The 13,109-nt window shown below is 51.5% G+C and overlaps 7 protein-coding genes across 7 annotated transcripts; 5 read left to right on the top strand and 2 right to left on the bottom strand.

The window, feature by feature from the left end:
• Positions 1-676: 676 nt before the first annotated feature.
• FIESC28_02889 (uncharacterized protein) lies at positions 677-1,801 on the top strand (the record flags this gene model as incomplete). Its single annotated transcript, XM_031157038.1, has 1 exon — positions 677-1,801. One exon carries the CDS (start codon positions 677-679, stop codon positions 1,799-1,801), a length of 1,125 nt encoding a protein of 374 aa, XP_031018990.1.
• A 298-nt stretch (positions 1,802-2,099) lies between these two features.
• FIESC28_02888 (uncharacterized protein) lies at positions 2,100-2,962 on the bottom strand (the record flags this gene model as incomplete). The annotated part of the gene is made up of 2 exons (XM_031157037.1): positions 2,100-2,558; positions 2,606-2,962. 2 exons carry the CDS (start codon positions 2,960-2,962, stop codon positions 2,100-2,102), a joined length of 816 nt encoding a protein of 271 aa, XP_031018989.1.
• Positions 2,963-3,216: 254 nt separating this feature from the next.
• FIESC28_02887 (uncharacterized protein) lies at positions 3,217-5,010 on the top strand (the record flags this gene model as incomplete). Its single annotated transcript, XM_031157036.1, has 2 exons — positions 3,217-3,979; positions 4,025-5,010. 2 exons carry the CDS (start codon positions 3,217-3,219, stop codon positions 5,008-5,010), a joined length of 1,749 nt encoding a protein of 582 aa, XP_031018988.1.
• Positions 5,011-5,639: 629 nt separating this feature from the next.
• FIESC28_02886 (uncharacterized protein) lies at positions 5,640-6,261 on the top strand (the record flags this gene model as incomplete). Its single annotated transcript, XM_031157035.1, has 2 exons — positions 5,640-5,873; positions 5,920-6,261. The coding sequence occupies 2 exons, from the start codon at positions 5,640-5,642 to the stop codon at positions 6,259-6,261; spliced, it is 576 nt and encodes a 191-aa protein (XP_031018987.1).
• Positions 6,262-6,917: 656 nt separating this feature from the next.
• FIESC28_02885 (uncharacterized protein) lies at positions 6,918-8,045 on the top strand (the record flags this gene model as incomplete). The annotated part of the gene is made up of 3 exons (XM_031157034.1): positions 6,918-6,968; positions 7,173-7,959; positions 8,005-8,045. 3 exons carry the CDS (start codon positions 6,918-6,920, stop codon positions 8,043-8,045), a joined length of 879 nt encoding a protein of 292 aa, XP_031018986.1.
• Positions 8,046-8,440: 395 nt separating this feature from the next.
• On the bottom strand, positions 8,441-9,517 carry FIESC28_02884 (uncharacterized protein; the record flags this gene model as incomplete). Its single annotated transcript, XM_031157033.1, has 2 exons — positions 8,441-8,446; positions 8,498-9,517. The coding sequence occupies 2 exons, from the start codon at positions 9,515-9,517 to the stop codon at positions 8,441-8,443; spliced, it is 1,026 nt and encodes a 341-aa protein (XP_031018985.1).
• A 432-nt stretch (positions 9,518-9,949) lies between these two features.
• On the top strand, positions 9,950-12,890 carry FIESC28_02883 (uncharacterized protein; the record flags this gene model as incomplete). The annotated part of the gene is made up of 3 exons (XM_031157032.1): positions 9,950-10,311; positions 10,357-11,465; positions 11,542-12,890. The coding sequence occupies 3 exons, from the start codon at positions 9,950-9,952 to the stop codon at positions 12,888-12,890; spliced, it is 2,820 nt and encodes a 939-aa protein (XP_031018984.1).
• Between the last annotated feature and the right edge of the window lie 219 nt (positions 12,891-13,109).

Raw genomic sequence — 13,109 nt, 5'->3', positions numbered from 1 at the left:
CCTGAAAAGGGAACTTAGTACTCAATACTTCTAGGTGACAATGACTACGTTTTGAACGTGACAAAGATTCAGTGATAAAGTGAGGAAGTAAATCTCTAGACTGCTGAAGACTTGAGAACGCCTTCTGATTCCACCATTTGACTTTTGGCGCGGGAGCAAGAAAGCAGCTCAGACAACTGGTTTAGTCCTGGAGATACCTTCGACTGCGGAGGCACTGTCGCTGGGTTCACCGAGCTCACCGAGCTCACCGAAGTTGGCATGGAAAAGGAATCGACCCAAAAGAAGTGTCCTAAGGCTTAAGCTAAAATAATAAAGTAACCTAAATGCTAGTCTAAGCCGGCATAAAGTAACCAAATAATTTCGTCTCTTATGCCTCCAAGGGACAATTCTTCTGATACCCTGAGGCAACCGTACACTGTACCAGCTCCACTTATTGCCGTCGCTCGCTCCTCCCCCACATTAGACTGTGCCTTTGAATTCCGCGCTATGAGTAGCGGGGTATTGTTTCAACGAAAGCTTCATCCATTACCATCTGTCGAACCCTTTGTCGTGGGGTTCCCTTTGACTTTTTGACCAAGCATAATACCGATACTTGCCTCCGGAGACAAATATATTTTGGAATACAATTGCAATAACTTACATCACTCCATCAAACTACAATCGCAACACGCTCGTCATGGATGACCAATTTGGAGGGCGCACCGACGACGATCTCTTCTACGATGATTTCGAGCCCGTCGAGAGCGAGACTATAGTGACCACCGAAGTCGTCTCTCCTGCACCTGAGCCCACGCCAGTAGCGCCAGCTCAACCACCTCCTATTACTCAAGAGAAGCCTTCGCCTGCGCCCGCGCCAGCGACCGCACCCTCAGCACCTGCCTCTAAACCTGCAGGCCTCTCCTCTTCCCGATACGCCGACAAGGCAGCCCCAGCGCCCGCTCCAGCTCCTGCCTCCAAGCCCGCGAAGCAGCCTCCTCAACCAACATCCAACGCTCCTCCCAATGCGCCCACTGCCCCTCGCGAAAAGACTCCTCATGGCTCTCACATCAACTCCGCAGCTCGTCTCGGATCCGGCGCAAACCCACGCCAAAAGCTTACCGAAGCGGAACTCGCTGAGAAGATGGAAAAGATGAAGCTCATCAACGCCGAGAAGACGCGCGAGTTCGAGAAAGCTGAGAAGGATCAGAAAGACCACGCCGCCGCATATGCTCGTGGTATGGAAGAGGCAAAGAAACGACGTGCGGAGGAAGCTGAGCGACGTAAACGCAATGACGAGGATCGGCGCAAGCTAGAGGATGAGCGCGCTAAGAACAGGGAGCGAAAACTGAAGGCTATGGGCATGAAGGAAGGTGGATGGGACGAGGGCAAAGAGGCCCGGGAAGAGGAGGAGAACAGACGCTTCCGTGGCGCGAACGGCGGTATTCGAGGGTCGAAGACCGGTGGTCTCGGTGGAAGTCGGTATGCGACCCGGGACAACGAAGAACACGACGTGGATCGTTTCCTCGACGATAGACATCGCGGGGGCAGGGGCAGAGGTCGTGGGCGCGGAGGTCGAGGAGGCAGAGGCGGTCGTGGTGGTCATGAAAGCGCGGCGCCTGCACCACCCAAACAGGCTGTACCAGCAGCTGAAGATTTCCCAGCTCTCCCTGGCGAGGTCAAGAAGAGTGCAACTGCGCCAGCCAACGACAAGCCAGCTTTCGCCGCCGCAGCAGCAGGGCTACCACCCCCATTGCCGCCACTCGCTGGTGGAAAGTGGGACGAAGAGATGGATGAGTATGATGAGCTAAACAAGAAGTCATAAGAATTCGGGTAAATCGAAAGAGGTGGAATACGAGGCACGGCTGGAAAGCGGAGTCGAGAACATTGGGAAAATACCATACATAGGCAGCATTGTTAGACAGCATCAATAGTCCAAGCGAGATTGCACAAATTCTCCTCCGTTTTCGTTCGCTCTCTATCGCTGAGCTGCTAGGTCTAAAAAGGGTATTGCCATCCATGCTTAAGTTCCTAAAGTCAACTCTTTCAGTCTCAATTTCCATCCCTTTTAAGCAGCGCCCCAACGCCTTTGTATAGCCCTTTAAACAAATATTACTCATAGTCTACCATCCACCGCCTCTGTAACCCCTTCCACCGCGACCGCTCCTGTATCCTCCTGAGCCGCGCGGTCCTCTGGGTCCGCCCATGCCAGGGCCATCATCGTCCATCGGTGCCCTGGAGCGACCCTTCATTTCCTTGGGGAACGCATCGTAAGTCTTTCGCATCTGCGCATATCCTAGATGCATCTTGCCGTAAAAGTGATCCGCCAGGCGACGGTCGTTATCAAGTCTGCTGAGGTACGCACCGCAGACGTCGCAGACCTGAAGTTTCTGATGTCCAGAGGGACCCGAGGTGTCGGAGAGCGCTTTGAGCTCTTTCTCACGGTCAGCTTTGGATTGAGAGGCTTGGCGAACGCGGAAGAGCTCGTCTTGGGCACGGGAGACTTCGCCCATGGAACCGAGGATTTCGACTTCGAGGAGGCCGTTGTTAATGGAGGCTGTGAGATCGGAGATGCTTTTGAGCTGAGCAAGTTAGAATTTTTGCAATAAAATGATAATGAAAGACATACCAGAACGTTAGTTTGACGAATTTCATCGGGTGTCTTCTCCAATCGTCTCTGCGCAGCATCGATTCGTCGGTTACAATCGTCGATATACTTTTGCAGATCGCGCATATAATCGTACTCGAATCCATATTTCTGCTTTTCTCTATCCGATAAAGCCTCGTATTCTGTCTTTAATCCTTCGCTGTGCACCTTTGGGCACTGACCAATGTCTTGCTTTGTGTTCGTGAAAAGGTCGTGCGGACAGGTGCCTGCCAGGTAGGAGCGACAGACTTTGGGATCTGTGAGGGAGAGCTGAGCGGCGCGCGACGTCGAGGAGGCCCCCATAAGCTGCTCGAGCAGCTTTCTCTGTTCAGCGGCCATTGTGTGTTCGTCGTTCGAATATGCTGTTTGAAGATGTTGAAAGTTGGCGGGGCCTTGAAGATCCAAGATGCGACGGCATGTGGAGGAAGCGCGCGCCGGAGAGCTAAGTTTCTGCCTGTCTCCACCGCTTACTTCATCGAACCTTCCACGTCGCAACTGGAGCTCTCCAAGCTACGACTCCAAGTCGATTTCCCAAGGGCAAAGGTGCGATGTGAAGTCTTGAACGACTTCCTCCCTCTTTAACCCACTTCACGATGCGCCAATTTCTGGCCTATCTCCTACTTGCTATCACAAATGGCTTCGCACTCACTTCGGCCGCGGCATCCGGCTACCATGAGCAATTGACGCTTCGACCTTTACCCCTGTCCCAGCTTCTAGCGAGCTTCAACTTCCGAGCCAATACTTCAATCGCCGACTTCGAAGCGCACAACTTCCGACTCTTTCCTCGATCACTAGCACAAATTCTTCAGTATGCCGGTACTAGAGAGTTGCATCTCCGATTTACGCTGGGGCGATGGGATGCCCAGTCATGGGGTGCCCGACCCTGGGATGGGACCCGTGAGGGAGGCACTGGCGTTGAGCTGTGGGCGTGGCTGGATGCTGAGACGGATGCTGAAGCCGATGAGAAGTGGTTGATCTTAACCAACGCCTTATCTGGATTGTTCTGCGCCAGTTTGAACTTTATCGACGAGACGAGGACCATTCGACCCGTTATGTCTTTCCAGCCCGATGGCCACCATTCGAACTCATCGCTGGCCAACACAAGACTTCTGCATGGTGTTTTGCCGCACGAAGTCGTGTGTACAGAAAACCTGACACCTTTCCTCAAATTGCTGCCGTGCAAGGGCAAGGCTGGAATTGCCACCCTGTTGGATGGGCACAAGCTCTTTGATGCCTCTTACCAGAGCATGGCAATCGACGTCAGGCCCAAGTGTGATGCCGACGGTGAATGCTTTTTGGAGATGGAAGAGACTGTGGATATGGTTCTCGATATCAATCGCTCCAAGCGACCTCAAAGTATGTGCGTCGATTTCATCTGGTGACTTCTCTAACAACCACTAGACAACCCGATTCCGAGACCCCCTCCTGCTCATGAGCTTCTTTGCGATACTTCCAAGTCATACAACTCGGAGCACGCTTGCTTCCCCGCCGACAGCCTCGATGGTCAAGATTGGACGCTAGCTCAAGTCTTCGGTCGACCTATGAAGGGAACGTGTCCCCTAACCGACCCTGACGTTCCTCCTGTCTGTGTCCAGATCCCCCAATCCCGCGATATCTACACTACCGAAGGCGCCCGCGAAATCAGATCTCAAGACGGAAACTCTCGATGCTACAGCCTGGACTCCAATTCCGAGCTTGCTCTCATGCTTGTCAAGCCCGAATCACAGGATGAGGACAAGATCCTTAACAAGCCACAAACGCCCCTCCTCTACGCTGATCGCAGTTTCAACGGCCACGGCCAGGAACATGGTGGTGTACAAGCTATTCTGAGCAACCCTAGCGATACCGACGTCGAGTTTGTCTACATGGAATCCCTTCCTTGGTTCATGCGTATCTACCTACACACCCTCTCGGCTCGCATCGCCGATGCTCCCTCGTCAAACTCGTCCGATCTCATCAAGGAGATCTACTACCGACCTGCCCTGGACCGCGCCCGGGGTACACAGCTCGAACTACTCATGCGTATTCCTCCACACTGCACCGTTTTCCTCACCTACGATTTCGAAAAGTCCATCCTGCGTTATACCGAATATCCTCCTGACGCCAACCGCGGCTTCGACGTCGCCGCCGCAGTTATCACGACACTTGAGCCCAAGGTCCTGAACATCCGCACTACAACACTGCTGCTGTACCTTCCCACGCCAGATTTCAGTATGCCATACAATGTTATCATCTTTACATCGACTGCTATCGCCCTTGCATTCGGAGGACTGTACAACATCCTCGTCAGAAGATTTGTCGGCGCTGATGAGGCCCAGGGAATGGCTTTGAAGGCGAAGATCTTGGGACTTATTAATAGACTAAAGGGCAAGGTCGGAAAGAAATAGATATGATGTATGAGTTATTTTTCTGAGTATAATACACAAGCATGTTCGATACCGTCACTGCACACTTCATTCAACTCGACTAGGATCACCTGTCGGGTTACTCTGGTCAGGGTCGAAGTGCATCTTGCATTCGGTCTGACCGTTCTTCAAACGTTACATGCAACGGCCCTGCATTCTCTCCAAGCATAATCGGGCCGCGTAATTCGATCTGGGAAACGTGGGCACGAGCTTATCGCATCTCTAGGTCGAGCGGTCTTGGAGTTGCAGATGACGAGGGAGGACGCACATGTGTTCAGGGTCTTGCACAGGCATGGCTGAGCGCGCTCTAGCGATGAAGATGCTTCGCAGGACTGCGCAGCTAAAGAAAAAGAAGACAATCGAAACATTTGATCGTGTTTGTTCAATAGGACCTATTTATATCATCTCTGAGCATGTCTTCTCGTTCGAGGCATCTGCGCGAGATGTAACCACAATAACGAGGCATCAACTACAAAAGGCCCGCGCCTTCCTTCCTCCGTTCCTTCCTCGACTTTCCCTTTCGTCCAATCTCTCAACAAGCCACCACCCGCCGAAACCTTCCATGCGCATCAACATCACACCTTCCATCTCATGCCACCACCCTCGCCATCATGAAGCTCGCCCTTCTGCTTCTAACCATGACTTTCGCCATGGTGAACGCCTACTACACCCTCAGCGTCTTCTCTCCAAAGGTCCCCCAGATTCATGCCCGCGTGATCAACGCTCGAAATAGGGCTTTCATTATCGGTGCTGCGCAGCCAAGTACCTTTTGCGATCTGAACAATGCGACGGAGTGTCCTGATGGGACTTCTACCCAGGTCAATGCAAACATGACTGGCCTTGCAGTACGTCACCCCCTTCCGTCAAATTCCCTTCCACTGATCGCAATAGGCTGCAGTTCCAGGTGGTCAACTCATCTTCGTCGCGCCCGATGGCATCATCTCGTACCCATCCGCCCACTCTGCGATGCGTCCACCAGGCTCCCAAATGGGAGGCTTTCATCCAGTGCATATCATCTCTGAGTGCCAGATGCCTGTCACGATACTCATGTGGTCGGCGGAGAACGGCAATTCTGGGCTCTGGGCTTGCCCGACAGCGAGGAACATGCCTGTCGCGAAGGAAGCGGTTCTCAAAGCGACGACGGGATTGTTCGAGGGGAAGGGGTGCTTGGAGGTGGATGGAGTTGAGATACAGACTGCCGGTGACAAGTTTGCGGCTTGGGCTTATACGTAAGGGATGGACTGAGAGTGAATGTTATGGGACGATGTGATTACGAGTTCAAGGAGGATGTGCCTGCTTTGTTTCGAGACGATTGTAGTTGAGGTCTTTGTGTGGGTTCATATCTATGTAATTGAAGAGGATCTCGAAGCTTAACGTCACTTTGCAATATCCTTTGTCTCTTGTACATTCATGTGAGTAACAGAAGTACTGTCCAAGGCAGAGACCACTGATATAAAGTAGAATGAGGGCTGGTCTAAGCCAGCACCAAGTGGGCACATTGTTTCGTCTCTCAACTTTCGTTGCTTCCCTCCTGACTCACTCCCAGCACTACGCCAAGGACCTTACCTAGTGGGACAGAGCAGCCTTCTAGCTGTGATTCAGAGCTGAAGCCGTCCAAGCAAGCAGCCAGGTACTGCCAAGCAGTTACTGAGAGTGATTGGTGGTTATTGGCAGCTGGCAGATGCCTGTCATTGATCGGGCTGTCAGGTCACACAGATGGAAGCTAGTGGAACGCACATCAGGGCTTTGACAAAATACCCTTCTGTCTCCTGCTGCTTTTTCTTCCTCTTCTCCTTCCTTCATCCGCCACATCATTTGCTCTCGGCGTTCGTACACATCTTCAGCTCTTTACACTTCTTGTCCCGACCAAGCATCCATTCGCACACACAATGGGTGCACAGGAGTACCAGCCCCCGACAGGATTACTGTCAGTCGCTGAGGTAAGTACCTGTCTGCTGATCCCTTTCTCTTGTTTCCTGTACTCTCCTGCCCATCGCATCGAGTCCGAGCTAGGCAACTCGAAAGAAGTCCTCTAAGGCTTAGGGTGCCAAATACAAAGGGCCTTAAATGCAAGTCTAAGATGGCATAAAGTCCCCTAAACATTTCATCTCTTAGGCTTCATTTACTAAAATATGTACTCACAGATTGAGGAGCGTCGACCGTTGGTGCACAAGATCGAGCAGACCATCCGACGCCACAACGACGAATTCAAGATGCAACAGAAGCATCTTGGACCTGCTTTCTACCTACCTCGACCAGTCCTTGACGCTTACATCGACAACAAGCCCAGCGGGCTACAGGAGCTTCTTGAGAGTAACTGTCACCTCGCTTCTTCGATCCAGATTTGGGAGCCAGCTGAAGATGAAGAAACCCGGGCCGCTTCGTCTCGCGACCGACATGCCTGCATCATCTCTCGCACTGCCTACCCGGCAATTATGTATGTTTTTCCAGGCTCCATGGCAGCAGACCCTCAAGTCTGTGAACAAATGATGTCGATGATGGGGTGTGAGTTGAACCCCAAGCATGAATTCGGCAGTCGTGGAAACATGTTCGCCATACACCGAGGGCTGGCCGTGTGGCGACGCATGGGCTTCTGGACTTTTGAAAGCATCCAGGAGCCTCAGAAGACTGACAAGGGTTGGGAGAACGCCCTGAAGTTCTATTGGCTCCCTGATTGCAGCAAGAAACTCGAACCTGGTGAGAGCATCGAGTCCATCGAAGCTATCATTGATCGAGTCATCCAATGTTTGACTGTGGCCCAATCCAACGGACTGCCGGCTCGCTCTCCTGCCGAAGGTAGCGGCGTCATGGGACATTGGCTTGATACTGAACAGATGCTGCGCAGCGGTCACATCTTCAGGGTCCAACACGAGACCAAGGAAGAAGCTGTCGTCTTCCGCAACATGATCAACAAGCACTGGGTGTACTCACGTGTGTCGATGATCAGTTGCTAGACTGTCACTTTTGGGTTTCCAGAGGACGACGCAAATGGTAACCGCGTTGATCCTCGCAATTAGAAGGCTGAATTATTCTTCTTCTTTCCAACATCGCCATTCGCAGCAGAAACAGGTAAGCACCACATCGGGACCCGGCCTAGGGAATCAAGTCTTCTGACCAATTCTGAATGCAGACATCCATATCCCGATACTCTCGTCGATTCCCACTGCGATATTCCGTATTCCTTCTCGCCCATTGCCGCCTCACTCGCCTACTGCCTCCAGTGTCAGGGTAGGATTGGCCACCTCGAACATGAGAGATGGATAATTTAGTCACCTAGTGCTGGCTTGGACTCGCACTGAGCATTCGGGTGGAATGATCAAAAGGCCTGGCATATGAGATCGTAGAGCTTAGGTACTTATGGAATTGATTCTGCTATGGCAATTGCGATCCCCTACTGTGGCAAGTATGACGATCAAACCTAGACGAATGTCAGCCATGTTCATCGCGACCTTTTCAGTTCAACACGTACCTCCTGCACCGGCTTCACCTTGACGACCTTGGTCTTCTTCATCTTCCCACCCCGGTAACTGTACGTGAACTCCCATCCACTCCCCGCAGCACCATGGTTCCCGTACCGATCCACCACGACAATACCGCTCTTGAGATCAGAGAACTTGCGCACCATGCGAAGAACCGCATCTTCGGCTGCTTCCTTGGGAGATAGACCCCGACTCAGACTGTCGAGCGCTTGGTAGCAGGGGAGGAAACGGAGCATGATGTCGCCGTCGCCTGTGGCGCCACAGCCGCCGAGCGAACTGTCAGCGTAGGAGCCGCTTCCTACGATGGGACCATCGCCGACTCGTCCAGGGATCTTGTGCGATGCGCCGTTTGTGGTTGTTCCCGCGGCCAGACTTCCGTCTTTGGTGATGGCGATGAGAGAGAGGGTGTCGTGTGAGGATTGAGCTTTTTGCTGGGCTTGCTTGTTCTTTGCTAATGGACGGTAAGGGCCGCAAAAGTGTTCGGGGTTGGGACTGACGTTGACACGATAGTTGGGTTGGCATTTGCTAGCCTGCCACTCCTTGCACTTCTTCGCCGATGCCTTGGTGGTGAGGTTCGTCGTTTTAAAGTCATTCTGGACAGCGAATTGGGTAGCTTGATCACCTGCGAGGAGCGAATGACTGGTGTACTCAAGAACATGTCTCGCCACGGAGATAGCATCTTTGACGCGACGCAGAGCAGCCACAGCGCCTGTATTCATGGTATCACCATCAATGATGAGAGCATCAAGTGTCGTCTCACAGTTCTCGTCGGGAGAGCCTCCGTATCCAACACTTCCATCGCATTGATTGCGCTCACATGTCAAACCGCCAATCTCAACAGCGTCGACAGCTGAGGTCTTGGACTTTTGCAGAGCATTGAATGCGGCGTCCGTAGCCGCGGTGAAGTCGCCGCCCCAGGTGTTGATGACGAAGGGAAGGCCTGGTGAATTACCCGCTTGAGCAAACGCCGCGATCGAGGCAATTCCCAATAACAGGGGAACGGGAGTCATTGTTGAATGAGGGTATGTTGATGGTAAAAAGTTGGCAAATTTGGAGGATGGAGTGGCGTATCTTATACGACTTTCCGAAACCGACGGTTTCTGATAAGCCTTCCAGGGGTATTGGAACTTAAAAATGCATGGTCCCAGTCTGGACCGGAGTGGTGTAGTAATTTCGTTGTCTCGAGGAACGTGATACAGGACTGTCAAAGTCAAACGTTGTAAGACGATACGATACGGTAGTTGTTGACCAGTAAACTTGGGGTGTTGATGATGGCAGGGATTCTCTGACGCGTGATTAAGTGTGATACGAGTGCTTATTTAAACCCCTCATTCCAAGCATCATTCCTCTTCTTTTTCCTCTTACTCTCTACATTCCCTGTTTAGCAGAAGTACATACATACACTGAAAGTTATCGTGATTGAATTGACATCGCACTGCACCATGAATGAAATGGCCGTAGCTGCATCTGACACTGTATCCTCAGCCCTGACGTCCTGTCTGGCCAATGCAATCGACATCTACAACGCTGTACAACGTCAAAGTGACACAAATCTTGCTCGCTTATTCGAGACCTTGGTGTCTTCGGTACAGTGTGTCAAAGATCTAGGACCTGTTCCCGGGAATGTCTCGTTGATCAAGTTTGCGTGCATTCAGATCGCTGATGATCTCTTGGTGCACTTTCAGCGCCTTGATGGTGGACCAGTTGACGTTTGCGGGGTCTGGGGAAGGGACGATCTTAGCGCGCTACGGGGCAGGCTTGGGGAGGTTCTTGGGCTGTGCCAAGATGTTTTGCCGAATTTACGGTATGTTTTGTTTCGTTTCGTTTCGCCAGCTACTGATGATCTCAGTGATATTTGTCGACCTGTACTTGCTGGTTCACAGATCCATGAACCTGAATATGCTTCGATTCAACCAACCGAGAAGACGATTGACAAAGGTCCGGAAGCCCAAAATGTCGAAAGCACGGTCGGCGTACCTGCCAAGAAACCGCCCAGGCTCGCTCCTGCCGGTCTCATCAACAACTTCATCCTCGAGAGCTTAGCCTATAAGAGCATGCACGACCGTGAGAGTCAAGTGACCGAAGCGCACGCAAAAACTCTCGACTGGATCTTCGACAACTCGCTTATCTATCAATCTCTGCGACGAAAGTTCAGGGACTCTTTTACCGCATGGCTCAATGGTTCGGAGCTTAGTCCCATCTACTGGATCACTGGCAAGCCTGGCTCAGGGAAATCGACTCTTGTGCGATATCTTTTGCAGCACCCTGTTGCTCTGCATCATCTTCGAAAATGGGCCGGCAAAAAGACTATCAGTACTGTTGGGTTCTTCTTTTGGACGAGTGGTTCGATGCAGCAGCGGTCACAGACTGGTTTGTTGCGATACTTGCTTCATCAACTCTTGTCTTCTGATCCAAATCTTGTTGAGAAGGCATTTCCAAGCCTTTGGGCGCATTTGCGACAACTGACCACTAAGGAAAGAGTCAACTTTGCGCTTGACTGGGCCGTTGGAGAACTGCAAGCTGCGTTTTACTCTCTCCTGGATGCGGCCTTGCCTCAGACCAACATCTGCCTATTCATCGATGGCCTGGATGAGTTTGAAGGAGACCATATGCAGATTATTGACTTCTTCAAAGGCTTGACAATGAAACACGATGGCTCGCTGAAGCTCTGCCTTTCCTCCCGACCGTGGGATGTCTTCGAGAGGGCATTTGGAAGCTCCGTTCCGAACACGAAGCTGCAAGACCTCAGTTACGAAGACATGTATCGCTATGCACTGGATACGCTCAAGACTGATCCGCGACTCCGACGGCTTCTCAAACAGGATCAGGATCAGGAAGCTACCCGTAGCTTGCTCACGTCAATCGTTGAGCAAGCCGATGGTGTGTTTCTGTGGGTCAGACTTGCTGTTGAGAGAATGCTTGCAGATCATAAGAGACGAAATAATATGACTACCTTATGTAGGTTTAGACCAGCACTTAGGCTACTTTATTTTGGCGCCCTAAGTCTTAGGATAATTCTTTTAACACGCATCAGCAGCGGAGGCGAACGGGTTTGAGAGTCTCAGAACCACTCTGGACAGTCTTCCTACCGAACTTGATGACCTCTTCGCGAAGCTACTCCTTGAAGACCAAACGTCGTCTGACATCACGCAGACTGCAACACTGTACCAACTCACACAGGCTAGGGAAATCGTCGCAGACTTTATTAGAGATGAGTCTGCTAACTCCCTAACTGTATGGGAGCTCGCCTTTGCCCTGCTCGAAGATGACGACGGGCTTGCATTGAATCGTCAAGTCGTCAAAGCAACAGACGAGGAGATTGAGGCTCGTTGCCAGACAACTATCAGAAGCATTAAGGAACGGTTTGCTGGTCTTCTGAATGTCCACGTTATCAAGCCGGTAGGTAACATGCGCTTCGCTGACAAGAGACAGAGTGTCGCAGGTCTTGTCACCACCAGTAAAGTGGTCTACATCCACCGCACAGTCCGCGACTGGCTCGTTCAATCCGGCGCATCTCGTCTCGCATCTTTCCAAGACTTACGCTTCGATTCTCATCTTCGACTTCTTCGGTCTTACGTCCTCCGACTCAAACATCCCCTCGAAGAGATTGAACACCATCGTCGGTTGAATGAGTGGTATCCCGATATCGCTCTCGCCATGACACATGCTCGATACATCGTTAACGATGATGGGAAGCTGCAGCGGAAGTTCCTGAATGAGATGGACAAGACAATCTCGTGGCTTTGGCTGACAAAGGAGTCAGACGAGACTGACCATTGGGCGAAGAGCACGTTTGGGTCTTATGAAGTGAGGATGAAGGCGCCGCCTATTCACAACCCGTTCTTGTGTCTTGCTGTCAAGTTTGGCTTGACGACATATGTCTGTGCAGAACTTGCCAACATGACCCAAAACGTCGCAGATGGAGACGATGGGTCTACGCCATTGTTGGCATATGCCATAGAGTTCCTCTGTTCGCGCAACAAGACCATCTTCCCCACGTCATCGCCCTCTCTCGTCAAGTATCTACTCTCGCACCAAACACCCATCAACCCCGGACCAAATCACAAGTACAAGCACTTCGAGACCCACCAGCCATTGACTCCATGGGTTACTGTCCTCCGTCACCTGCGTGATGCGAAACGGCGAGGATGGATAGAGTACTATGACATTAACCCAGAGGGAACTGCGCGCTGGGTTGAGATTGTGAGGGAGTTCGTCAAGTACGCTGATGTTGAAGCTATTGTTCCAAGAGATACTTGGGATCCGGAGATCTCGGCTTTAGGAGTGATTGACATGCTGGTCAGGACGTACGGATCTGCTGAGATGGAAAGTATTAAGCTTGAAATGAAGAAGTCACTTGAGTCATGGCAGAAAGCAGCATAGGTAAGCGCGACATTCCATCTCAGTCCGAATTTGGGAAGTTGGCTAACGAATCCTGAGGACGAAATACAGAAGAAAATGACTGAGATGACCTCAGTATCAGAAGAATTGACATCCGAAGGCTCAAGATATGGAACGATTTGGTCACTTCATGTTAACCAAGACTAGAACTTGGGCTACTTTATTATTTTAACCTAAGCATTTGAAGACAGTTCTTCTAAC

This window comes from Fusarium coffeatum (assembly GCF_003316985.1).
Source record: "Fusarium coffeatum strain FIESC_28 chromosome Unknown BRIP53273_contig_61, whole genome shotgun sequence".
NCBI classification, from domain to species: Eukaryota; Fungi; Ascomycota; class Sordariomycetes; order Hypocreales; family Nectriaceae; genus Fusarium; species Fusarium coffeatum.
Note: the sequence above shows the minus strand (reverse complement) of the source record. Positions and strands in the feature narration are given on the sequence as shown.